Source organism: Callorhinus ursinus, unplaced genomic scaffold (assembly GCF_003265705.2).
Source record: "Callorhinus ursinus isolate GAN/ISIS: 27379988/994484 unplaced genomic scaffold, GSC_fseal_2.0 scaffold12, whole genome shotgun sequence".
Taxonomy (NCBI): Eukaryota; Metazoa; Chordata; class Mammalia; order Carnivora; family Otariidae; genus Callorhinus; species Callorhinus ursinus.
The window spans coordinates 76,622,309-76,650,138 of record NW_027397074.1 but is presented as its reverse complement, the minus strand read 5'-3'; the positions used below and the strand labels follow the sequence as shown (position 1 = coordinate 76,650,138).

Here is a 27,830-nt window from a genome sequence, read left to right as displayed (position 1 = left end):
TGACTCTGACTGTAGATACGGGGCGGGGTCTGAGGTTTTGCATTTCTGATAAGTTTCCAGGTGGCGCTGATGTTGCTGTTCCGGGGACCACACTTCAAGCCCTAGATTGCAGTAAACCATGCTGATCTGGTTTGCTCAGTCTATTGTAACAACTTATAAATGTTTTGATCTTTGGGATTCTTTTATGTAATGAATCAAACATTTCGCAGCTCATTTTATATTTTGCACAACACGTTTACATATTTTATTATTTAATCTGCTCAATAACTTGGATTAGGGGGACAGAGCAAATATTTTCCTCCTTCACAGCAAAGGAAACAGAGACAGGGGAGTAGGTAATTCAGGGGAGGTCACGTAGACGGTTCTAGGGCTGTGGCTGGGGACTTTGAAATCTGTTTCTTCCAGTCCTGCATCATACTGTCTGGCCCCCGTGACAGTACTTGAGTAAAAAATACGTATGCCCTCTTTTCAGTAAGAACTATGCGTCTGCAGAGCTATTTACAAAGAAATAGAAAAATTACCTTCTTTAGTTGACCTTTTGAGAAGCCTTGTCACGTTCTGCCTAGCAGAGACAACAGCTGCCAAGTAAGACCCGCATGTCCTTTTTTTTTTTTTGAAGATTTTCTTTTTAAGTAATCTCTACACCCAGTGTGGGCCTTGAACATAATCCTGAGATCAAGAGTCACATGCTCCACCATCTGAGCCAGCCAGGTGCCCCCCACACTTCCTTTTAATTACAGAATGACTTGATAGCCTTCCTCTTTGGGGTTCCTTTGTAATGTAGGGCTCCCTTTGGGTCCTGTTTGGTCCTACCTGTAGCTGGACATGGCCATCTTATTTTGATTCTTCCAAAAGGTTATTAAATTCATGCCTCATTTAGTTAGTTTGCAGGCCTCTTCTACCCTAAATAAATCATCAGCTGAATACAACTCATTGTAGACTGTGGAAGACACATGTATTTTTTTTTCCTTTGGTATATCTCTCCTTACTGTCAACATTTTTGTTGACTTAGGCTTTCCTTAATGACTGTGTGGCTGATGTGGGAAGGTGTGTTGTGTCTGGCTATTGTTTGTTTCTCTCTTCTGCAGATATGCAAAAATTATAAGGGAGAGGGTCGAAGAGTGGTTTGTGATAAGTATCCACAGTGTGAAAGGCTCCACATCTGTGAGCACTTCACCCGAGGGAACTGTGGTTATACGAACTGCCTCAGGTCCCATAATCTGATGGACAGAAGGGTGCTGGCCATCATGAGGGAGCATGGGCTCAGCTCCAGCGTGGTTCAAAACATCCAGGACATCTGCAACAGCAAGCACAGCCCAAAGAAACACTCCGGGCACAGAGGTAACTGCTTTCAATGTTTTCTTTAACAGAAGAAACAGAAATAAACAAAATCACAAGGGAAGTGTAACTTCATCTATAATCATTCTATCTCACCACGTGAGACTGTTGTTGCTTTCAGACATTGTCTATATGTATGCATAATTTTTACTTCATTATAATCGTAGTATATGTGCAATTTTGCAATTTGATTTTCATGCTAAGTACTATCCAACCCCCCAATTTGTTAAAATGTTTATCATTTTTCTAAAAGCTAATCTTTTTTTTTTCCACTAGCTGTTAGCATTTTATCCCAGTAACATTTTATTGCCATTGTTTTGTCACTTTCTCTCGATCTTTGTGCACATATCAACACTGACACGCACACATATACCATTTTTTGGGGAGACCGTTTGAGGTATGCGGTCATCAGGAGCCCCCACACCTGTGTATATAAGCATGCACTTCCTTAAAACAGGGCCACTCTCTTCCATAACCACAATACAATTAATACAGGAAACCCAGCATTAATGCAAAACTCTACACAATTTAATTCACAGTCCTCAGTACTGTTTCTTTAAAAATGTATTTTATTTTTACCTTTTGTGTTCTGGTAAGAGATAACATAAAATTGATCCTTTTAACCATTTTTTAAGTGTAGTTACAACAGTTCACACTGTTGTCGGCCATCACCACCATCCATCCCCAGAACTTTTCCCATCTTCCCAAACTAAAACTCCATACCCAGTAAACAATAACCCCATTCCTTCCTGTGCCCACCCCTGGCAACTTGCCATTCTGTTTTCTGTCTCTGTGAATTTGACCTCTGCAGCATCCTCACAGAAGGGGAGTTATATAGGATTTATACTTTTGTGATGAGCTTATTTCACTTCCATAGTGTCTTCAAGGTTCATCCAACCCATGTTATAGCATGTCCTTCCTTTGGAAAAAAAAAAAGACTCTCTAAACAATATTATATATAATTTAAAAATTGCGGTAAAAATATACCTAACAAAATTTGCCATCTAGCCTTTTTTTTTTTAAGATTTTATTTATTTATTTGACAAACAGTGACACAGCGAGAGAGGGAACACAAGCAGGGGGAGTGGGAGAGGGAGAAGCAGGCTTCCCGCTGAGCAGGGAGCCCGATGCGGGACTTGATCCCAGGACCCTGGGATCATGACCTGAGCCAAAGGCAGACGCCCAACGACTGAGCCACCCAGGTGCCCCACATCTGAGCCATTTTTGAGTGTTCATTGGCATTAAGTGCACTCACACTGTTTTGCAGCCAATCTCTAAAATTCACTTCATCCTGCAGAACTGAAACTCTATACCTATGAAATACCTCCTTCCCTCCTCCGCCCAACCCCTGGCAACCACCATTTGACTTTCTGTTTCCACAAATATGACTACTCTAGGTGCCAAATATAGATAGAATTGTAGGTTATTTGCCTTTTGGTAACACTGGCTTATTTCGCTTTGCATAACATTCCACTGTATGTGTATGCCACGTTTTGCTTATCCGTTCATTCCTGGTTGGGTACTTGAGTTGCTTCTACCTTTAGCTATTGTGAGTAATACTGCTATGAACATGGGTATACAAATATCTGCTTGAGGCCTTACTTTCAGTTTTTTTGGTTATGCACCTGGAAGCGGAGTTGCTGGATCACATGGTCATTCTAGGTTTAATTTTTTGAGAAACTGTCATCCCATTTTCACAGCAGCTCCGCCATTTTGTATTCCCACCATCAGTGCACAAGGTTCCTTCTAGTTTCTCCACTTCCTCATCAATACGTGTTATTTTCGGTTTTTAGGTGAACAGCCACCCTGATGGGTGTGAAGTGATCGGGTCTATTCCTGAATCATTTTCACATTGTTTAATGATATTAACCCTTGCAATTTTTTGAGCCTTTGTGAAATGGATGTGAGAGGGGTGAATTTTATAAAGCAAATAGAATACATAATTCGAAGATTCTGTATTACATAATAAATAATTACACCTCCTTATATTTGAGAAATGCTTTATAATTAAGCAGGGATTTTTCACCAAAAATATCTCATCATTGTTCCTGACAGCAAAGCTATGAAGAAAGAAAGGTGTATTATTAGCCTTATTTAATTGATAAGGAGACGGAGGCTCAGAAATTTTATTTATTTATATTTATTTTTTAGGATTTTATTTATTTATTTTAAAGAGAGACAGCATGAATGGGAGGGACAGAGAGAGAGAGAGAGAATCTCAAGCAGACTCTATGCTGAGCGTGGAGCCCAATGCAGGGCTTGAACCCGGGACCCTGAGATCATGACCTGAGCCAAAATCAAGAATTGGATGCTTAACTGACTATATGCCACCCAGGCGCCCCGAGGCTCAGAAATTTTAAATGACTTTTATTGCAAGCAGTCTTAAATCATTTTTATTATAAATAAATAAAAAGGATGTTTCCAAGGCCTCACAGCACTAGGTAGCAGCAGAACTAATGTGTTCTGGTCCCTCCTCTGGTGTTTTTTCTCCCACATCACAGTGCTGTCTGAACAGGGGAGGGGAACCTCTCGAGGGTTGTTTTCTGGCATAGTTTCCCAATATAAATTCATTGTACGTGAGAGAGATCTTTATTTATTATCCCTTCTGGTTAATTTACTTAATTATTTTGTTGGCAGGAGAAGGATGTTTGCTTTTACTCTATTACTGCTGCTCTCCGAGTTTGGAAGAGGAAGGCCCTCTCTCTCCCCTTCTCCACACACAGTAGCACGGCTCATATGCCACACACATGTACACACAACACACGTACCACACATATACGCTTGGACCACACACTTGTACACGGCACACACACACACATGCATTCACACCATACACACATACCTCACACCACACATAACACATGCACATCTTACTGACAGACACATCGCACACACCAACTACATCTCTCTCTTTCACATACGCACACCCCTCATGCACGTACACCACACATACACGTCTTATACACATATACCCCTCATGTATGCACCCACACCCAGCACAATACACACCACACACACGCCTACCCCACACGCACACTTCACACACACTCACAAACACGCATGCTCACTCATTCCCTCTTCCCAGGGAGTGTGACTCATCAGATTTCTTGAGAGAGGCTAATTCTTTTTGACATTTCTCACGTAAGCTTGGGCATTTGGGGACTAGATGAAGGACTGTGGAAGAACTTCTAGTTTAAATGGAATCAGACCTTTACACTATGGTTTTATTTATTTATTTATTTATTTATTTATTTATTTATTTATGGATCCTGAATTTGCTTGGGGACCTTCATCACAATATGGGCAAAATCTAAATGACTTGAAAATCCTCCCTGACTCGCACTCCTGTGCATCTCTGTTCGCCATAGCGATGAATGTTGACTTTGAACCAGAGCATAGTGGACAAGCCCCACCTGAGAGTTTGGGGCTTGGGGGTTTCATCGGAGACCTGGGAGAGAAGTCGAGAAGAGCCAGGGTCACTCTGACTCTCATCCTTAGGCCGTGGGGGTGGTGTTTCCTGCTCCTCCAGCAGAAAAGCAGATTCCTTCATCATCTTTAACACCCTTCTCAAGATTTTTACACACCAGATTGGGATGCGTAATTTGACAGAACTCAGATGGTGAACTTGGAAAAGCTGAGGAAGAACTGTGGTGAGAACCCAAACCTGTTAGCGCTCATTTTCCTGGTTTCGTTTTTCTTTTCCCAGCTCCTCTGGCCTATCGTAGAGACCCGGCCTACAGAGGTAGAAGCAAGAGCAGAGACCGATCATTTCAGGGAAGTACAGAATTTCTTCCATCGGCTTCAGCTCCTACTCCAAAGTCCTGCACACCTGCTCCAAATCAAATCGGCCACAAGCCTCCCCTGGATGACGTGCCCGTAGAGGACCTGGCCCACAGGTTCGTGCGTTTGGGAAGTCAGGATGGCCCTCAGCCCTCCCCGGTCCCGCCTCAGGCTGATAATCTCAGAGGAAGAGATCAAGTAGGAGGAAGCCTGCATTTTTCAGAGAATGGCAGCCCAGAAGATCTCTGTTATGGGAATCAAGGTAGCATTTACTTCCCTTCTGATTCAGTGCCTGCTTCCAACCAGAAGGGCCCTGCAACCTGGCTGAATGGCAAAGGCACTGGTAGAGAGAATTTGTTTCCCCAGAGTCAAGCTGCCCCTGGCTCTCCTCTAGGTTCTCCACAAACACCTGATGCCATAACCGACAGAAAGAGCGTGGGCATGCTCTCCTCGGACGGCGTGAACACCGAGGGCAGAGGTGGGAAACAAAATGTCCAGTATGTCCCACTTTTTAATAATAATGTTGATGGAATGGCCACAGATATAAGTTCCACAAGACCTTTCAATCACAAAACCGCAACCAGTAGACAGAGGGAAAAACCGTTGCCTAGGAATCGGGACACCGGAACCACGCACAGTAATCTCCAAACCACTGGCAAAATCACAGATGGCGATGATCCGACAGTGGCATCTGTTAACAGTCAATACAGAGAGAAGACAATTTGGGCTAATAAATCTGTCCACGGTGCACTAAATGGCTCTAGTCAAGTGGCGGATGAAACCATCAAAGTCAATACAGCTGGTGCCACCGGTTTTGACTTCACACGGACATTCAGAGGGGATAAAAATGCAATGTGCTTTGGAAGTCAGAGTCTGGAAACCCAGGTCCTGCCGACACCTCGGGAGACCACTGTCCCCACCTCACAAGTCCGTACTCAGTCCAAGATGCCACCTTCCACATCCTCCTCAAGCAACAGAGCTGCAGCCTATGCAAGCCATGGTCAGAACTCTGCCAGTGAGCTTGAAAGGACCCCAAGATGTGCTCTGTGTAAGTCACCGAAGGACAAAGGGGGCCCCATGTCTTGTGTCGACAGCAGAACTGTTGTGGCTGGTGGCCTCTTTGTGGATGTTCCCCAGTAGTTACTAAAGGGCATACATAGGGTTGGAGGGTTTGGTTAAGGGGTGGTACCGGTGAGGAGGCTGATGGGAAGATTCAAGTACTGACACTTGAACCATGTGGAGTAAGCTGCCACATTTACTGAGAACAGGAGTAGTTTGGTCATGGTTTAAGCAATAAACATACCTCTCACATGACCCGAACATCCATGTTTGCTTTGATGGAGGGGCTGTCTGGGCTTTCATGAGCAACACACGAATCCGGAATTTTCTCGAACATGGTGCTAGTTACAGACACTTTTTCCCATTGTGAGATCAGGTATCTTGATTTTTGGTCTAAACACTAAGATCAGCATACGCGCATCTTCTTTTGTTTTATAGATTCTGCATCGGACGTTGAGAGTACCGGCTCTTCCAGGATGGATGATAGTGGCTCGAAGGAAATTTGTCTTGACCATCTGTGTAGGGACTGTCAAGTTGGTGGGTAACTTAGGGACTTTCTACAAGCCAACATTTACTGAGCATTTGCTGTATTTTAGATGCATTGCCAAGAAACTTATGTGCATCGTCTTTAAACTTCACGTCAACCCTAGAAGCAGGTTCTGTTGTTAACCCATTTTATAGATGTGGAAACCAGAGGTACGAAGAGGTCAGAGTAGCCAACTTGGGTTTTGACTCTAAATTGCCCAGCCAGCCTAGGTTCTTGACCACTGCATGATATTACACTTTCTCCTTTCGTGTTCACTTTTAAGTGAAATATTATACTTTGTCAGGGGCCCTCTTTTCATATACGTGTACTGAGAGTCCTTCACTCCACAGACTGTGTGTCCTTCCAGGCGAGGAGCCACACCATTCACTGTCCCCTCCCTCCAGCTTCCTACAGAGCTGTGTCCCGTGGAACTGTGTCCGGGACAGACGGCTGTCCTCCCAGCGTGACACTACCTGCTCACTTTCACGTGTCTGCCCCGGGCCCAGGCATCACACTGGATTCCTCTGTTTGACCCCTTAGTGGTCTTAGACTCCTTCACCCAGGGTCTGAAAAGGAAGATTCTGCCCTGTGTTCTTGAAATCCTAAGTCTTTAACTTAAATGTTTTTTTTTTTCTTTTTAATTGTGGTAAAATACACCTAGCATAGATTTTACTATCCTAATCATTTTTTTAAAAGATTTTATTTATTTATTTGAGAGAGAGAGAGTGACGTGCACACGAGCAGGGGGAGCGGGAAAGGGAGAAGCAGGCTTCCCACTGAGCGGGGAGCCAGAAGGGGGGCTCGATCCCAGGACCCCGGGGTCATGACCTGAGCCGAAGGCAGACGCCTAACTGACCGAGCCACCCAGGCGCCCCTCTCCTAATCATTTTTAAGTGTATAGGTCAGTAAGGTTAGAGTCACATTATTGTTCAACCAATCTCCAGAACTCTTTGTTGTCTGACAAAACTAAAACCCTGCTGCCCTTGGAACAGCAGCTCTTTACCCCCCACCCCGTCTCCAGTCCCTGGCAGCCACGGTTCTAGTTTTTGTTTCTCTGAGGAGGACGACTGGAGGTCCCTCAGGAGTAGAATCCCACGGTATTTGTCTCTTTGTGATAGTGGCCAATTTCACTTTGTGTCACGTCCTCAGGTTTCATCCTTGTGAAAGAGAATTTCCTGTATGAGAATTTCCTTGTCCTTTTTAAGGCCAAATCATATTTTATTGTGCATACATGCCACATTTTGTTTATCCGATCGTCTGTGAATGGATATTTGAGTTGCTTCTACCTTTTGGCTGTTGTGAATAATGCTGCCATCAGCCTGGATGTGTGAGATCTGCTCAGGACCTTGCTTTCACTTCTTTTGGGATATACACCCAGAAGTGGAATTGCTGGATATTATGGTAATTCGGTGTTTATCTAAAAAATTTGTTTTGGGAGGCGCCTGGGTGGCTCGGTCGGTTAAGCATCTGCCTTCAGCTCAGGTCGTGATCCCGGAGTCCCAGGATCGAGCCCCACATCTGGTTCCCCACTCAGCGGGGCGTCTGCTTCTCCCTCGGCCTGCCTCTCACCCTGATTGCACACGCACGCTCTCTCTCCAACAAATAAATAAAATAAAAAATAAAAAAAATGTGTTTTGATAATTCTACGTTTAATGTTTCAAGAAGCTGCCACACCATTTTCTATAGCAGCTGCACCGTTTTACGTTTTCTGTAGCAATGCACAAGGGTTCAAGTTTCTCCATCCCCTTGCCAACACTTGCTTCTGTTTTGTGTTGGTTTGGTTTTAGAGCGGCCATTCTAATGGGCGTGAGATATGGACTGTCACGAATGGTTGTATAATTTTCAATCCACCAGACCGCGGGCAGTACGGCTCTATGATTTTCCCTGGGATGTCTGAACCTGCCTCTTGTGGTTTTATTTTATTTTATTTTTAAAGCTTTATTTATTTATTTGAGAGAGAGCATAGAAAATACAAGTCAGATCAGAACAGAGTGAAATGAGTGAGGGTGAATCTTTCTGGAAGAGCCGAATCTTAGGCCAAGGCGTCAAGGAAATGCATACAGTTGTGGATGCTAGAATGATGTTAGAGTTCCATGCAGATAAAGTGACTCTTTGGGAAGTGGGGAATTTTTGTTTTCTGACGAGTCTCTATTGGTGACAAGGGGAGCTGAAGATACGGATGTGGGGCAGTGTGGGCAGGAACCAGCATGGGCAAAGGCCTAGACTGGAAATGGGCTTCCATGCAGGTCTGGCAGGACAGGAAAAGCAGGCCTTACTGGGGAAAGTCAGCAGTGAACTTGGTTGAATTGGTAAGAACCCCCACTGAACAGACCCTCAGACCTCCTCTCTGTCTTTGTAGAAAACTGCAACAAAGTTCACTTCCACCTCCCTTACCGGTGGCAGATGCGGCTTGCAAACACCTGGATGGACCTCCAGCCCATGGAGAATATTGAGAAGGCCTATTGTGACCCCCAAATCCGCACGTAAGTTGGTGACCAGACTCTGGCTTGTGAGGTCCACAGCATCATCAAAAGAAAGCATAGTGCTAGGCTTACGGCGAGAAGAAAAAACCATTTTCCTTCAGAATCCCATTCAAGTTTCAGGTACCTCTTGAGATAAAAAAAATGGCAGATGCCTGCTGAGTTCATGAAGAAAAACATGAGCTAGAATTGAAGTCACGAAGAGCCTGGCTAATACTAGGGGTTCTGGGACTGTTTCCTAACTCATGTGATATAAACAGTGATCCAGTTATCATCACTGTGTCCTGCAGGGGTCAGTTTGTAGTACTGGGAACTCAGTAGCATTAACACAAGTATGATGAATGTAGTGCAAAAGAGCCTGTGGCTTAATCTGATAGCTGTAGAACACGGCTTGACTAATTTCAAATAGTTCTAGTGCAGAATTCTGTTGTCTGCTTGAGCATTTTTATATCTTCCTTTACGTTTGCTAATTTCTCTCTTCTGGGGGTATCTAAGAGGACACCTTACGTTTCTGTTTCTGCCAGGGGTGAACTGGGTGATACCACTCACGACCATATTCATATTTAGAAAGTGCATCCTAGGGGCGCCTGGGTGGCTCAGTCGTTAAGCGTCTGCCTTCGGCTCGGGTCCTGATCCCAGGGTCCTGGGATCGAGCCCCGCATTGGGCTCCCTGCTCGGTGGGGAGCCTGCTTCTCCCTCTCCCTCTCCCCCTGCTTGTGTTCCCTCTCTTGCTGTGCATCTCTCTGTCAAATAAATAAATAAATCTTTAAAAAAAAATGCATCCTAGTTTTATAAAGGAAATTCTTTTTTTTTCTTATTTCCTGTGCTGTACTTTTCATTCCTGTGACTTATTTTATAACTGGAAGTTTGTGCCTCTTACTCCCCTTCACATATTTTGCCCATCCCCCGACCCCCTCCCCTCTGGCAACACCAGTTTGCTTTCTGTATTTATGATTCTGTTTCTTCCTCCTCCTCCTCTTTCTGTTACAAGGAAATTCTTCGCGGGGGTGGGGTGGGGCGGGGCAATTGCTTACATGCCATCCTTTTATAGTGAATTTTTGGTGGAGAGTCTGTGTTACTGCGTTTTGCCACTAGAGGGTAGCATCAGCTACTTTCTTGTTCGGAGGTGTGTTTCTTCCCCCCCACCCCCTCCGTATCTGAAGCTGGTTTCTCAACCTTAGCGCTCTTGACTTTTGGGGCTAGATAATTATTTGACTTGGGGGGGCTCTTTAGGAGCATTCTTGGCCTTTATCCACTAGATTCCTGTTGTGATAACCAAAAATATCTTTCAACATTGCTAACCATTCCCTGGGGGACAAAACTATTCCTCATTGAGAACCACGGATTTAGGAGGCGTTTCTTAGAGCAATAATTTTCAAACTTGTTGGTCTCAGGAACCCTCTACAGCCTTCAGATATATTGAGGATCCCAAAAAACTTCTGTTTATGTGAATTATAGCTGTCAATATTTACCATATTAAAAATCAAAACTGAGGGCCACCTGGGTGGCTCAGTTGGTTAAGTGACTGCCTTCGGCTCAGGTCATGATCCTGGAGTCCTGGGATCGAGTCCCACATCGGGCTCCCTGCTCAACAGGGAGTCTGCTTCTCCCTCTAACCCTACCCCCTCGGGGCGCCTGGGTGGCTCAGTTGGTTAACCCTACCCCCTCTTGGGCTGTCTCTCTCAAATAAGTAAATAAAAATCTCTAAAAAATAATAATAATAAATAAAAAATAAATATCGAGACTGAGAAGAATTCAATATTTATGGATTCATTGAAAAATAACGATAATAAACTCATTTATGGTAACAAATACCGTATTTTTATATAACTATGCTTATATAATTATAAATAGTTATATGTAATAACTATATATGTATGTATAAATAATACCTGTTTTCCAAAATGAGACAAAAAAATTCATTCAGAAGAATGACATGGTTTTATATTTTGACAAATCTCTTTAATCTGTCGTAGAATCACACATCATGTAGCTTCTGGAAAACTCCACTGTGCACCTATGAGAGTATGAAAGTAAAAAGAGGCAAATAATGTCTTAATATTATTATGAAAATAACTTTGACCTTCCCGGCTTTCTGCAAAGATCTCAGACCACACTGTGTAGCTATTTAAATAATACTTGAAAAACCTGGCCTACCGTGAGTTTCTAACATTGAGCCAATCATTTGTTTTGTGGGCCCATTTTATTCTAGCATATTTGTTGAGGAGAGAATATATTTTGTGACATCATTAACTATATGCAGAAGGTAACTTACCTACCCTCTCTGCATTTCAGTTTTTTCTTCTTCTGTGTGTAAGACCTGGAGCTTTATAAAGAAAATTTGAAGATCCCTGTCAGCTCTAAGATCTTAATTCTGTGTTTTTGTTAGGGAAGACCAGACTGTAGACCATCGAGGTCACTGAAGTATTCTGTTAACTTTAAACCTCTCCCTCTCAGCTTTTCTATTGGAAATAAAGACATCGATTTCCAGAAAATGACTTGTAATTTTAATCCTATCCGACGCATCTCCACGCCTTCATCTGTCACAGCGCTGACCAATTTTGTCTTTGCCACGAAATGGATTTGGTACTGGAAGAATGAATCGGACGAATGGGTTGAATACGGAGAGGAGGTGAGTACCTTCCCTCCTCGTGGAGGCTCTTGTTTAAACTTGACACCTTCAGAAAAAACGGCTAGTAAAACGTTTGATGCCTACATGGTTACCCATGGAGAGCGGCTGGGGTAGTGGGAATAGTGCTTTTTCACGCTCTACGCAGCTGTATTTGCATTTTTCTTAGCAAGCATATACTCTGCTGTCATACGCAGCAGAATCTATGAATTATTTACAAGGAAACCCTTGAGACCTGAGTTAGCCACACACCCTTCTTTCCTCACGATCAGGGACGGGGCTGGAACCTTGAGCAAGCTTCCTATGTGTGAGTTTGTAGCTGCTTCCAGCCAGGGGACAAGGTGGGTGAGAAATCAGAAGACTGGTAGATGGTCACCAGGATTCAGGCAGGGTCTGGATTCAGATGGATTTGAAGGGCCGGAAGTGGAAGATGGCAGCTTACCCACACAGGCACGTGGAAACAGACAGAAGTTAAGATCAGCGGGGCTTCTTTCTAGTGGCCCTTCCTGTCTTTGATTCACAGGATTAAATTGAGAGAGAGAGAAGGCAATGAAATCAGAGTGACAAGAAAGAAAAAAGGAAAGCGAGAGATTAAAATGAAGCCAAAGCCAGGTGGCGCCTAGGTGGCTCCGTTGGTGAAGCTTCCAGCTCTTGATCTCAGTTCAGGTCTTGATCTCAGGGTCATGAGTTCAAGCCTTGTGTTGGGCTCGATGGGTGTGGTACTTCCTTAAAAATAAATAAATAGGGCACTTGGGTGGCTCAATCGGTTAACCATCTGCCTCCAGCTGAGGTCATGGTCTCAGAGTCCAGGGATTGAGCCCCGCATCGGGCTCCCTGCTCAGCGGGGAGTCTGCTTCAACCTCTCCCACTCCCCCTGCTTGTGTTCCCTCTCTGTCTCTCTCTGTCAAATAAATAAATAAAATCTTTTTTTAAAGATTTTTTAAATTTATTTATCCATGAGAGACACAGAGAGAGAGAGAGAGAGAGAGAGGCAGAGGGAGAAGCAGGCTCCCAAGGAGCAGGGAGCCCGATGCGGGACTCGATCCCAGGACCCCGGGATCGTGACCTGAGCCGAAAGCAGACGCTTAACCATCTGAGCCACCCAGGTGCCCTAAATAAATAAAATCTTAAAAAAGAGAAAGAAAGAAACACAAATATGAAAAAATGAAGCCAGAGCCAAAGTAAGGGACAATGAATTGCCAGCCAAAGGTTTTATTCCACATAGAAGTCGACGGGCCATGAGTTTGGCTGTGAGCTGCCTCGCATCCAAAGCACATGGAGAAACACCCTCATCACAAGACCACCTGTGCCTCTACGGGAGCACACACCAGTTACTCAGGAGAAGCGCTGCTTTTTTCTGTCAGTGGAACCTGAGGAAAACCTCTCCTTTGGGGCCACAGAGAGGGGAGCATGTGTGCTGCTGCCAGCGAGGTCCTCCCCAGGAGCCCTTCCGACTCTGCCTAGTACGGTGGTTTCCTGCTGTCTTAGCAGCAGACCTGTGTCAGCAAACCGTCGCTCACAGAACCCAAATGAACAAGCAAGAGTAGAGCAGAGCTGCCCTGTGGAAACAGGAGAGGGGCTCAGAGCCCAGTGTCTTGGTCACCATCCCCTTTGCTCTTCTCTCTCCTGTGGTGGCTTGTGGAACAGTATGGCATGAAAACCCTCGTGATGTCGAGATCTGTCCGGGTTCTCTCCACAGTCAAGCCAAAGATGATGTCAAAGTGCAGTTCTGTAAAGGTGATTCTGTGAGTTGACTGTGGAAATAGATATCACAAACTCAAATTAATTAGCCTTGGTTAAAATAAAAACAAACTATAGGCCTCAGGTTTTTTTTTTTAAGTATTTTTGTTTATTTTTGCGAGACAGAGATCAAGAGAGCAAACATGGGGGGCGGGTGGAGGGGACAGAGAGAGAAGCAGGCTCCTCGCTGAACAGGGAGCCTGATGCGGGACTTGATCCCAGGACCCTGGGATCATGACCTGAGCCAAAGGCAGACGCTTAACCGACTGAGCCACCCTGGAGTCCTGTCTGATAGAACTTCTTGATATATCAAGTTCTCCCTGGGACATTCAATCTGTGTTAAATGCAAAGTTCTAGAAGGTAACCTGGAACTTTATGCAAACGTAGGATGTTGTCGGATTCCTTTAATCTTTTTTTTTTAAGATTTTATTTATTTATTTATTTGAGAGAGCGAGAATGAGAGAGAGAGCGCACATGAGAGGGGGAAGGGTCAGAGGGAGAAGCAGACTCCCTGCTGAGCAGGGAGCCCGATGTGGGACTCCATCCCGAGACTCCAGGATCATGACCTGAGCCGAAGGCAGTCGCTTAACCGACTGAGCCACCCAGGCGCCCGGATTCCTTTAATCTGTGGCACATGTTCTTGGTGAGGTGAATAAATTATTACTCTCTCATATTAATTAGACCCATTGTTATATACATTGAATTGGCTCTTCTGTTACTAAAGAAAAAAAAAAGGCCCTAGATTTGCTGTTTTCCTTGCTGTCTGTCCAAGTGAAATAAAAATTGGTGTTCCCAGGAGATTTGAACCACAACATGATGAGCAGCCTGGTTTCTTTCAGAGTTCAGTGTGTATGGGTCAAGTCTGCAGCTCTTTGATGGCCTGGTTTGATTCAGCGTAGAGGTTAGAATATTTGGAGAAAAGAGTGGACTGTATAGCCTTCAGATAGGGAGAGTCTTGCAGGTTTTATTTCTTGCAATTGAATTTTTAATAAGAGTTGGGGCAACAGATTTCTGGGTTAGTAGCCTCCCTAGTAGAAACTGGGAGAAGAGCTTTTGCCAACCTGGGTAAGTGCATATGCTTTGACTGTGAACTCTTTGGAATGTAGACTTGATATCCTTTTATGGAATTTCAGGTGCTGAGCCGGGACTTGTTCCGATAGAGATGGGAGACAGGGAGTGGATGTGGCACTGGGAGGAGTAATGGTTGAATAGCCAGGCAGGTGGGCAGCAGTGGTGCAGGATGGAGTGACAGCAGGAGTGACTGGAGGGCAGGGCCTGGTCGCCATGGGGTTTGCATCCGGCAGTACTTGCAGATCCAGCCCCGCAGAGAAGCTGACTAGCTGGGAGCTGAGCTTAGTAGCTGTGGTGTCGAGGGGCAGGAGTCCCTGGCCTGAGAGAATCGCCCAAGGCAAAGGCTCGCCATTGCTCTAGAAACCAAGATCAAGGCGGCATGTGGGCACAGCACAAAAGCCAAGACCTGGTTACTGAAATGGAGATACACATTCAAGTCTTTTGGGAGAATAAATCATCGAAGGCGCTATCACTCATTCACTCCTTCACTTATTCAGAACTGAAGTACAGTGTGAGGGAAGGGCCTGAGGAGGGACCAAGTGGGAGGCACGCTGGGCTGTCCAAACGCTCAGACACTGAAATTGCCTCGCTCTGTCCAGTATGACAACCACCAGCCACTTGTGGTGGCTATTTCATTTTAATTCATTACGTTTGAATAAAATGAACAGTTCAGTTCCACAGTCACACTAGTCACATTTAAGTGCTCGACAGCTACATGTAGGTAGTGGCCATCATACAGGAAAACAGAGAACATTTCCAGTGAAATGTTCCAGAAAGTTCCAGCGGACAACACTGATCTAGACCTGAAAGCCTTGCTAGTCAAATTCTGGTCTGCAGACCAGCAACACTGGCATCATGGGAGCTCTTTGACACGCAGAATTAAAAACCCTTTCCCGGAATCACAATCTACATTTTAACACACAAATTAAAGTGTGAAAGTCCCTGGCCTAGCACTTGGCAGATTGCTTCCAGCCGGGAACAGGGTCCTGCCGAGCTGAGCTGGCAGTTGAAGGATGTGGGACTTGAGCTGTCAGAAGGGGAGGTTAGGACAGAGATTCGAGCTGGCAGGTGAGCGTCCCCAGAGGTGACAGATCTGCCTTGCCGCCCCCTGTGTTCTGTGTTCGTAGGCGTTTGCCTACGTCAGCTGCTCTTCCGGGTCCCAGGAAGGCATGTGACTCACCCCCACATCATCTAATCATGGCAATCTCATTTACAATTATCCTGGTGGATAATGCCCCAGCAGCTGTTGCAACAAACCTCTTCGAGGTGTAACTTAATTGTTGGATGCTGTAGTTTCGGAAGTTCTGCTAAAGGTAGCCTCCTTGTCACTTCCAGCCGTTTGTCCTGGTTCTATCTTCTGAACCTCATTCTGGTTTATTCCCGCTTTGCACTGTGTGCAGGTATCTGTCCTCACCATAGTCATCTCCAGGCTAAAGAGACCTAGTTCAGGCCCTTCTCCGTCCAGGACATTTTCCTTGGAGGCTTTCACTGTGGCCCCCTCCCCTTACATCCAGCAGGCATATTCACGGGGAGGGGCGAAGGGGTGGGCATAGCTGAAAGCGGCAGAGCCTGCGGTGTCTTTAAAGGGACAGGGAGCCCCTCCCTGCCACCGGCTGGGAATTTGCTGTATTAGCTCCTCCATTCTAGATCATAAGGAACAAGTGTCTCTTCACCATTAAATACTGGGAACCCCTGCTATTAGGGCTTACATCCGGTCCGCCCTGGTCTGCCCCCCCTGCATAGGGTATAGACAGCGGAATGGTGGCCTAGCTTGTCTCCTTGCTAGAATCAACACACTTCTCTTTACCCACCCGTTCTGAGGTTCAGACCCTTCATACAGGCCTTGAGACCAGAGATTCTATCTTTACATTTTTGGGGAGGTGTTCCTTGCCTCTTTCATTACAGCCCCAGTGAGTGGCAAATCCAAGCGCTTTTTCAGTGTTGTTGACTGACTTGGGGCGGGGCGGCGGGGGGGGGGGCGGGAGTCCATTTTATTTGCTTACGTGGTTCAGGGCAGAGGAGAAGGGGGAGGTCATTTACATTTGGACCACAATACGCCCATTGGAGCTTCCCTGCCTTTTAACAACAGCTCGAAACTGCTTTCTCACACGTGATGAGCTAAAAACAGCTATGCTGTTGTACTTCATGCCCGAGTGTTGGATTCTGTTAGGGAGGGCAGACGTGATTTCTGTACCGTGGGTATAAGTGGTTCTGTACGCTTGAGACTTATTTTACAGAAGGTGTAAAAAGGACATCGCAAAGAGCTCCATTTTTCGGGCATCCACCAAGCGTATAGTGCGTTTCTGCAAGGTAGACTGTTTTCCTCTAGCCCCGTGATGGGGACGCCACAAGACAGTGTGATACGGCCCCAACCCAGCAGCCTTTACAGTCTGGTTTGGGAGGCAAGATGCGTTCCTGTTGAAATCCCATGGCTAAAATACAGTTGTATAAGATACAATGGTAGAGGTTTCTTAAAAGCCTACCCTGAAGTGTCTTTACCTTTTGTTTTTGTTTTTTTTTTTAATCAGACTGGCAATCAGCAAGCTTCAACCATCGACTCTTCCTACCTGGAGTCCTTCTTTCTATGCTATCCAGCGGGCGTTGTGCCATTTCAGGCGGGTTCACAGAGCTACGAACTGAGTTTTGCGGGTAAGACTTTGTGTTTGGCAGTGGTGCCCGTTGTTTGGATCTGGCATGCAGTGTCTCCATGGGGGTGGGAGCAGAGCGGAGGTGCATGTGCATGCCGTACCGAGCATCAGGGTGCTCTTCAGCAAGGCCCATGGTACACTGGGGTGGGAGCCTGCGGCTGCCAGGAGGTGTGTGCCCCAGAGCCTTGGCTCTGACAACAGTAGAGACTTTGGGCCCACTGGTGCCTTCAGACTTGTAGAACCTTGTTGTTCCTTTTGGGCTTCATCATCTAAGTGGTTGGTTTTATCCATCACCTTTCTAAAGACTTTGCCTTCCACCATGTTTATTTGAGTCACCGTGGAAAGGCCTTCAGCTTAGCTTCTAGCAATCTGTTGTGCTTAGTAAGAAATCAGGGCAGGAACTGCCTCCCTTTGAATGTACTGTCACATCAGTTGCACCCCTGGGACACTTCCTTGCGTATGGTCAGATGGTTGCCCTTTTGGGACCAGCCCTGTGGTCTCTTTGAAAGAGATAAAGACTTTCTCAGGTCCTTGACCTTCCAGGAGGTACCTGAGATTTGGGCCCTGTACCAATTACTGTGTATTAAATAATATAGCTTTGGGGCGCCTGGGTGGCTCAGTCGTTAAGCGTCTGCCTTCAGCTCAGGTCAGGATCCCAGGGTCCTGGGATCGAGCCCCGCATGGGGCTCCCTGCTCGGCGGGAAGCCTGCTTCTCCCTCTCCCACTCCCCCTGCTTGTGTTCCTGCTCTTGTTATCTCTCTTTATTTATTTATAAATAAATAAAATCTTTAAAAAATTATTATGAAAACTGCACAGTAAAAGCAAAATTTAATATCGTTTAATGAAAAAGACAAACCCTCAAATAGATGCTTTTGTGCCTTTCTCTTTAGGTGTTGTATTTCAAATTAAAAGTTTCTTTTCCCCCAAATGAAAAGTTTTTTAAAAAAATTTAATATGCTTGGTAAATGCAACGATGTATGGATGTGGACCAAGACCAGAAGAGAATAGGTAGAAACAGAAATCTCTTTTGTTGGATGGTGAAATGAAGAATGTCTTAAAGATTTTTTTCCTTTGGGTATTATTCTCTTGTTTCGGCAATTTAAAAAGGTGGTGGAGAGAGGAAAACTGATAAGGTACCTTGTTCCTGAATCTGGAGAAATTTGACCAGCAATTTTGTTCACTTGGTTCATAGAAACTAGTCCAGAGCAGTTTGTGGTATTCTAGGTGATTTTTTCCTATTTCTTATATTCTGACACCGTTAAACTGGCGCTGGAGTGCAGGCTGTGTTGCTAGGCACTGTTCTAGGTGCGGGCATCAGGCAGAAGTGAGAACAGCTCTGGGGAAAATGAAGCAGTGTGATGAAGAAGCCAGAGAGTTGGAGGAGTCCCTAGGGGAGCATCTAGTTTTGTCCTGGAAGGAACCTTTGGGAGGAAGGGAGCAGCCCATGCACCTGGGAAGGAGGGCCCCCAAGAGAGGGAGGGGCTGGTGACAAGAGTGTGAACTGCAGACAAGCCGGAGGTTTCAAAGAACGGTGGGAAGGTCTGTAAGAGATGAGAGCTGCAAGAAGGTTTGGAGCGGAGTTGTGGCACCATCTCATTTTTTTTTGAGATATATTTATTTATTTTGGGGGGTGTGCACACGCATGAGTGGGGGAAGGGCAGAGAGGGTCTCAAGCAGAGGGAGAGGGAGTAGAGCAGACTCCGCTGAGCCTGGAGCCAGACTGGGGCTTGATCTCATGACCCTGAGATCATGACCTGAGCCGAAATGAAGAGTCCTGCACTTAACCGACTGAGCCACCCGGGATCCCCACACCATCTCATGTTATCTTTTTACTGTTTATGTTTGTTTCACTTCGCAACAACTATACTGAAGCATAATGGCTTCAATAAAATGCATCCTTTTTTTTTTAAGATTTTATTTATTTGAGAGAGAGAGAGAGAGAGAGAGCACAGCCAGGGGGAGGGGCAGAGGGAGCAGACTGATGAAGCCGACTCCGCTGAGCAGAAGCCCAACGTGGGGCTCATCCCAGGACCCTGGGATCATGACCTGAGCTGAAGGCAGATGCTTAACCAACTGAGCCACCCAGGTGCCCCCAAATGCATCCATTTTAAGTGTGCAGTTGGATGAGCGCTGACATATGCATGCAACTGCTATCCTGATCAAGATCTAGAACATGCCCATCAGTTCAAAAAGTTTCCTCATGCCCCTTTGCAATTGGTCTCTTCCCACTCCCATTTGCTCTGTCACTATAGATTAGTTGTATCTGTTCTAGAACATCATATAAAGAGCATCTTTATATGATGGTATATACTCTGCATGTGGCTGACTTCTTTCACTCAGAGTGTTTTTTATTTTTTATTTTTTATTTATTTATTTGAGAGAGAGAATGAGAGAGAGAGAGAGAGCATGAGAGGGGGTAGGGTCAGAGGGAGAAGCGGACTCCCCGCTGAGCAGGGAGCCCGATGTGGGACTCGATCCCAGGACTCCAGGATCATGATCTGAGCCGAAGGCAGTCACTTAACCAACTGAGCCACCCAGGCGCCCCCAGAGTGTTTTTTAGACCCATCTATGTTGTTGCATGTACAGGAGTTCTTCTCCTTTCAATGCTGAGTAATACTTCATTGTAAGGCTATACCATGGTTTGTTTTTATCCATTCACACTTAGTATTTTGGTTGTTTTCACTTTCGGTTATTAGAATAATGCTACTAGGATCATGTAAGTGAAAGTCTTTGTTTGGATGTAAGTTTTCTTTTCTCTTGGGTAAGTATAAAGGAGTGGGATTGCTGGATCATGTAGGTACTATATGTTTAACTTTATAAGAAACTGCCAAAGTGGCCGTGCTATTTGATACTTTCACTAGCAAGGTAAGATGATTTACTTTTTTTTTTTTAAGATTTTATTTATTTATTTGAGAGACTGAGAGAGAGCACCAGTGCATGCCTGAGGGGACAGGCAGAGGAGGAGGGAGAGAGAATCCCAAGCAGACTCCCCGCTGAGTGTAGAGCCTGATGCAGAGCCTGATCCCACCACCCTGGGATCACAATCTGAGCCAAAACCAAGAGTCGGACGCTCAACTGCCTGAGCTACCCAGGCGCCCCAGATGATTTACTTTTTAATAAAGAGCTCCCTCTGGCTGCAACTTGGACCTGACTCTACAAGATGCATGAATTGAAAATGACATTTCACACTTGATACAGAAAAATCCTTCAAGATATAGCTACCACATCCCAACCCATAGTCATCGTTGCCTGGTTTAGGGCAGCTTACCTGGATGATGTCTTGTTATCTGGCTGCCCTAGTCCTTCCCTTTACTATCTGACTTTGATTTACAGATTCAATTAATCACTGACTGCTCATCTCGTTGCCTCTTTGTTTTCTGGGTCTTATCATAAGGGCAGTGAAGGATACAGGTTTTTAATCATGAGCAATTCCCATCCGAAAGGATTTTCTGTATTCATACATGTAACAGTTCAGTCATGAATATTTGCTGTGTGACTAGCCTACAAAAAATAACAGGACATCATTTTCTAGGACTAATTCTTGGTTCTTGTTTGTTTTCCTTTTTCTCTCTAAAGGCATGATTCAAACAAATGTAGCTTCCAAGACCCAAAAGGATGTTGTCAGAAGGCCAGCATTTATGTCTTACAAGGCTGTGCAGCAGATTAAAAATGGGCTCAAGTAAGTGTTTGGAAACACTGCCTATCGGCAGTTGTTTAAGATGGTCACCCATTGATCTCACCAATTTACTCATGAATCTGTGTTCTTAAAATCTTCCTGCTTTCATTACACGGTGGTTTCCTTTCGCATCATCTGTGCTCATGAAGCAGTACAGTGTGCCCGAAGGGGTAGAGGAGCAGGAAATCCATTTCCCTCTGACTCCCAGGGGACTTCAGGCAAGCCTCCCATACCTGGGCCTCAGCGGCTTCACTGTGAATGGCCGGACTGATGGGCCGAGCCTTGGAAATAATCAAGTGCACGGTTAAAGGGGTTTTGTTTTGCTGTGGGTTCTTCTGTGTGTCTTTAGTTTTGCTGAGTGGATTTAAAGAAGGGAGGCTGCTGAGAAAGAAATGGAAGAAGAGAGGGATGTGTTAACTGCCTGAGGTTGGAGATTTGGACAATGATACAGTTGATAAAAGGGGATTGTTTAAAGGAAATTTTGCTGTGGGGGATTCAGTGTCACTGTCCTCTGTCTGCTCATGAAAACTCACTAAATCTACATTGTTCATGAACTGTTGTGGAGATGGGTTTTCCCCCCTCCAGATGGTAATGAGGTTACATAAAACAGATTTCAAGGTGGGTGTAAAACCAAGCATGGCATTTTTCTAGTTGATTTATATAAATTTTTATCCAAACAAGGTTATACATTGTATTTGGTAGATTTGTCTCTTAAGCCTCTTAATCTATTACATTTCCCCTTCTCTACTTTTTTTTTTTTTAAAGAAATTAGGTGATTCCTCCTTATAGAATTTCCCAGATTCAAAATGTATCAAATTGTATGCCCATGGGGGCATCTGATAAGTAATTTCTGCGAGTTGATGGTTCGATGTAGAGGCTTGATTAGATTCGGGTTCCATTTTTGGTCAAGAAAACTATAGAAGTGGTACTTTGTGCTTCCTGCCACATCATAGTAAGAGGTACATAACGTCTAGTTGTCCTATTCTTAGTGATGAAGATGAGCCGGGGGTGCTGCTCGGTCCAGTCTGACCCCTCTTCCAACATCTGATCTTTCACTGGATAGTTATTGTAGCTATTGGGGGTCATTGTTTCGATCCATTATTTTATTAGGGGTTAGAAAATGGTGATTTTCTAATTCTGTCAATTCTGCAATTAATAGCTGTGAATTGTCTATAAAGAAGACTTTTTCTTCCTGGGGGAACTATACCCTGAAATACAGTTCCTACAGGAAAGACAGCAGAATTCTTCCCCCGTGCCTCAGTGTTCATTGTTTCACAAAGATGCTGTAAGATATCTTAATGCTCACGTATTAGATCCTCTGCAGGTTGAGCAGGAATCTAAAAAAGAATGAATGCTTTTGCATTTTATTTATTTATTTTTAAAGATTTTATTTATTTATTTGACAGAGAGACAGTGAGAGAGAGAACACAAGCAGGGGGGTGGTGGGAGAGGGAGAAGCAGGCTCCCCGCTGAGCAGGGAGCCCGATGCGGGGCTCGATCCCAGGACCCTGGGATCATGACCTGAGCCGAAGGCAAATGCTTAACAACTGAGCCACCCAGGTGCCCCTGCTTTTGCATTTTATTTTATTTTATTTTTTTTTAAAGATTTTATTTATTCATTTGACAGAGACATAGCGAGAGCAGGAACACAAGCAGGGGGAGTGGGAGAGGGAGAAGCAGGTCTCCTGCTGAGCAGGGAGCCCGATGTGGGACTCGATCCCAGGACCCTAGGATCATGACCTGAGCCGAAGGCAGACGCTTAACGACTGAGCCACCCAGGCGCCCTGCTTTTGCATTTTAAATCAATGGGAAAATCACGTTAATTTACCAAATTATGAATAATGACTGCATTTTTTTTAAAGCATGATTCCTAGTACATCTATACCAGGACTATGCAGGAATATAATCCAAAATAAAATACAAAGAAAAAATTCTCTGGGAAACCTTGGCTTGGTGGCTGGAATTTCAGGTCAGAACTCGGGCATATGGAACAGGGAACGAAGTGAAGTCTTTCTCTTCTCTGTAGTTGTCAGCCGGCGCAGACCCCGTCAGACCCTCTATCCTCGACATTGCTTCCTCAGTGGGACTTTGGCTCGAGTGGATATGAGGTACTTGGTTTTTACTTTTTGGTGTGTAAATTGTTTAAAGGGGGGGGAAGTACTTAGCTGTAAATGTGTGTATTTGTTTGGATGAAAGGATGAATGGTTTCCGTAAAACTCTTGGGTCAAGATTCAGTGGCATCCAAACGGTAACTGTGTTAGCTTAGCTTCCCAGAGAGCAGCTGCTCTCCACAGGGCACCTCATCATCCAGCCACGCACACGCACACTGCCTCACCTCCTCACTTAACTTAGATGGGGCAAGACTCTTTCTAGATCACTTAGCTTCCACATCATGCTCCAGCTTTGGGGGCAGCCCTCTCTGCTTGGGTGCCTTGCTCTAGCTTTAGGCAAAGGAACTCACCAGGTCGTTAGAGTAAATCCGACACCTCCGGGGGCGTCCCTTTGCCTTTAAGCATAATGCTAGCCCTAAGTCAGCCTGCACAGATGGACCCAGTGCCAACTAGTTCTTTACTAAAATGAACCTCCAGATGTGGAAACCCTAAGCCAGCTTATGCAGCCTGCTACCAGAGGCCTGTCAAGGATACTCCGTGGCATAGGGGGCCGTGCGTGTGGACATATCATGCTTTAAATGTCTCCTGCTTCACATTATACGTATTTTTCAAATTTTTTAGTTGTTAGAGATCGATAATCGTTGTCCGGAATATGCCATGATAAGTGACTATTTTAAAACTTCCATGAAAAATTTCAAGATTGAAAAGATAAAGAAGATCAAGAACACAAAGCTCTTGAATACTTTTGAAAGGTTGGTGGCCATGTTCTCAGGTTTTTTGTTTTGTTTTGTTTTTAATGTAAAGTTTGAAAGGATTAGTTAAGGGCTATACTTTACAACCTATTCACCGGTTTATTTTATAGTCAAGAGTTTCTTCAGTGTCTGGTTGTTTTTTTCATTTTGTAAACTGGAACTTCTTTCAGCTTCAGTTTTACGACTCTGATTTAATGTGTCTATCATTTAAAAGTTCTCACAAATTCACTTTTCTGTGTCTGGTGCATTCATGTTAGAAGCTCCATTCTGAAAATGGGTGGAATCCAATTTTAAGATGATTAGACTTTATTGGGATTAATGTCATTAACCATAGTGGGAGAGGAATGCTTTGGGTGTTAAGTCTCACATTTTCTCTATTAGGAAAAAAATGAAGATGAACAACAGAGTGGAAAAAATTCTGTTTTATGCAACAAGCCGCATCCATGTGGAGTCTATCTGTAAGAATAATTTTGACTGGATCTTACATGGAACTGGTGAAACCAAACATGGAAAAGGTTTGTGCTGGAATAGAGAAGCGTGAATAGTAGAGTCATAAGTCAGGCTCTGTTACGAGGTAGAAGCCATGATTTGGTACTAACCAGCATGTGTGGGCTTTTGCATGCATGGAGAATTAAGCTCATGTTAACCTTAACTGCCCAAATTAGAGTGGTACATTGATTTGGGACTTGATTGCTGTATCATAGCCCTGCTCCCATCTTGGGTTTTTTGGGAGGTGGAAGGATGGAGGGGTCTCATACATGTTTGCAACCTCTTTTACCTGTTGGTTACATTGTCTAGCATTACTATTCACTTGTACCTATGGCTCTTCCCGACTTAAGTCCAGCCCTGCGAAGCTACTGCAAGTGGCCTGCCATTACCACTGATGGGTTCTTTTTTCTCTTTTTTTTAAAGATTCTATTTATTTGAGAGAGAGCAAGAGAGAGAGCAGGAGTGGGCGGAGGGGGGAAGGCAGAGGGAGAAGCAGGCTCCCCGCTGAGCAAGGAGCCCAATGCGGGGCTCGATCCCAGGACCCTGGGATCATGACCTGAGCCGAAGGCAGACGCTTAATGACTGAGCCACCCAGGTGCCTTCCTCTGTTCATTTTTTAATAAGATTATTTTTTGGTGTTGGGTTGTACCTTCCATGTAATTCTTAAAACAAGCAAACACAACAAATCACTCGTTTTAAGAGAACAACTAATAGTATATATCAAGTTTCAAAGTGGGCTCAACTCCTACAACGAAGATTAAATTCACACACGCTGCAGAAAGCAAGAAACCCGTCAGTCAGCCAAAAAATATTTTTGAGTGCCTTCTACACACACTCCCGTACTGGGAGACATAGCTGTGAGCAGAGTAGACATGGCCCCCACCAAAATTACTTCATGTAATTAATGAAATGATTGCAACTGTGTAACTACTGTGGAGGGAGTGAACAGGTCCTATGGACATCTAACCTGGCTGGAGAGTTGTTCCCAGGGGAAGGCACAGGAGGGACCATCTACATCACAGAGTCCCTGTGGAGAGTGAGTGACAAGTGGAGTAAGATACGGTACCACAGGAAGGAGCTGAGACTTGACCCTGGGGGTATGGGAAGCTAATGAAGGAGTTTAAGCTGGGGAATGACTTGATGAGAATTTCATGTGTATTAAGTTTAAATGCATCAGTAAAGGGGCGCCCGGCTGGCTCAGTTGGAAGAGCATGCGACTCTTGATCTCAGGGTCGTGAGTTCAAGTCCCATGTTGGTGTAGAGATTACTTAAGTAAATAAATAACATAAAAAAAAAAAAGCCTCACTAAAACTTACCTAGAAATGTTTGGAGAAAGCCAGGTGACCACCTTGTCTCTCTTATGTTAGAGCTCAAAGGAATATTTATTGTAGAAAATGGAAATATGGTACATACGTGTTCTTAGGTTTTGGCCCTGATTGGCTCTGATGGTGACAGGCATGGGCATGTAGTCTGTTTTTCCTATACATGAAAGGGCACTGAAACCCTCTGAAATATATCCCGATAGTTTGATAGTGTTACTCACTATCACTTTTCCTTTAACTTGATAAAAGAAGAGAGTTCCTAATAGCCAAGAAAACCCTCTGTGAGTGGTGTGGAACAAAGAGACAAAGATGGAGTCTGCAGTTCTCACAGATGGGCAATGTGTCTGTTCAGGAACTGTGCCCCTTTTTCCCATGTCACCCTCCCTTGAGAGGGTGGTGATCCTTCTACCCAGCCTGCCTCCTATTACCGGGAGTTAGGAGGTATTTTTGTGTTGTTTGTATTTATTTTTCATCCCAACTTTCCCCTTGCATCACCTGTGATGGTATCAGTCCTGGCTAGATAGACCAGGGTATGAACCGTTGCGCCCATAATCTTAAAAAGTTCAGGCAGTTCTCCTAAAAGAGGCCAAGTGGTGGACCTCAGAGATACTGCTCCTCTCTGAGGGAAAACAAAGCCCCCCCTTTCACACACGTGGAACCTCTCCCGTCAGGCTGTTATCTGCATGCTTTTGCATGTGACTGTGTTAAGGAGACTATCAGGGGAGTAAGATGTGCCTGGAAAGATAGGAGGGCTCTGGGCTACCTTTTGATAAATTGGAAGTGGGAAGAGAGCATCTGATGGGAGATTGAAGATCAGAGGGGAAGACAGGGTAGTTGGAGAGTTGATAAGGGCCTGGAAGCAGGAGCCAAAGGCAGCCGCTTAACCGACTGAGCCCCCAGGCGCCCTCCTCTGCCACTGAGCAGTCTGCACTAAGGATAAGAACAACAGTTAGGTAAAAGCCACTCAACTTCACAGTCAGAGGAGATGATGAAAACTCCGATTTGGATAAAAAGTGGAAGCAAGGTGAAATTAGAAAAAGAAGCACGTTTGGGGGCGGAGCTTCACAAAGAAGGACCGGCCCTGGTTACCAACTGGATTCAAGAGGCCTGATGGGAGGCATGGAAGGCCAGGGAACATATTTGGGATCCAGGGTGCTGCAGGCATCGACATCTATAAAATCTCCCAAGATTCTGCAACCCAGGGACCGCCCAGTGGTTGGAAAGAAAGAAACAAAAGTGTTATTTTTGATTATATGAGTGTCTATGTAGAAAACCCAAAAGAATCTGTGGAGAATGGGAATGGTGGTATTCTGCCCAGGAAGTGGGAAACGTGTTCTTGTGCCACAGACTCCCGTCCGTCATCCCTGACGGCCCAGCATGGTGGGGCCCAGGATGCCTGAAGAACCCAGTCAGAGCCAGCTTGACCCTCGTGGACTCCCAACCTAGAAGAAGGTCCCTTTCCCTGGCCTTATTCAGAGTTCTTTCTAGATAACAAAGCCTATTTTTTTGCAATGCATATCTAGATCCTATTTTGGTAACAAAAGCTGACCATGATTCTTTCTCCTTAAAGATTCCTTCCAGTGATTCTTACTCTTTCTGAGGCAAAGAATATGTCTGGCTAAAATAAAAGATGGTTACATTTCAAGAATTACAAAAAGAAAAGAAAAGCACAATTTTATCCCATTATGTCAATTATACTAGATAAATGAAAAAAATGAATAAAGTAGATTACAAGACGGCATATTGTGAAGTCTAAATATGACCTCTAGGGCAAACATAAGCTAGCTAGGCAAAAAAACAAGACAAAACAAAACAGTTGGGAGAGGAGTGTTTATGAAGACCAGAGACTGACAAAGGCCAGGGAGGCTGTAGACAGCACAGGACATTTAAGGTCTGGTGGGAATGACAAAGGATAAAGCTGGAGCTGGAGGTCGGTGTCCGATCCTGAAACATCTGCAAGCCTCTCTCTCTCTCCCTCTCTCCCTCTCCTCCCGGCCCCCTGCTTGTGCTCGCTCTCTTTCCTCTCTCTCTAATAAATAAATAAATTTTTATTTATTTATTAGAGAGAGAACACAAGCAGGGGGAGTGGCAGGCAAAGGGAGAAGCAGGCTCCCCGCTGAGCAGGAGCCCGATGTGGGGCTCAATCCCAGGACCCTGAGATCATGACCTGAGTCAAAGGCAGACGCTTAACCAACTGAGCAACCCAGGC

At 44.8% G+C, this 27,830-nt stretch overlaps 1 protein-coding gene across 1 annotated transcript in view; it reads left to right on the top strand.

The window, feature by feature from the left end:
* ZC3HAV1 (zinc finger CCCH-type containing, antiviral 1) overlaps window positions 1-27,830 on the top strand; it is a 56,351-nt gene that overhangs the window by 19,881 nt on the left and 8,640 nt on the right. The window contains exons 4-13 of the mRNA XM_025854891.2: window positions 1,089-1,341; window positions 5,045-6,166; window positions 6,616-6,714; window positions 9,063-9,186; window positions 11,641-11,815; window positions 17,152-17,272; window positions 20,848-20,950; window positions 22,974-23,055; window positions 23,680-23,810; window positions 24,192-24,325. Coding sequence (XP_025710676.2) covers window positions 1,089-1,341; window positions 5,045-6,166; window positions 6,616-6,714; window positions 9,063-9,186; window positions 11,641-11,815; window positions 17,152-17,272; window positions 20,848-20,950; window positions 22,974-23,055; window positions 23,680-23,810; window positions 24,192-24,325 — 2,344 coding nt within the window. The remainder of the gene's footprint in view (window positions 1-1,088; window positions 1,342-5,044; window positions 6,167-6,615; window positions 6,715-9,062; window positions 9,187-11,640; window positions 11,816-17,151; window positions 17,273-20,847; window positions 20,951-22,973; window positions 23,056-23,679; window positions 23,811-24,191; window positions 24,326-27,830) is intronic.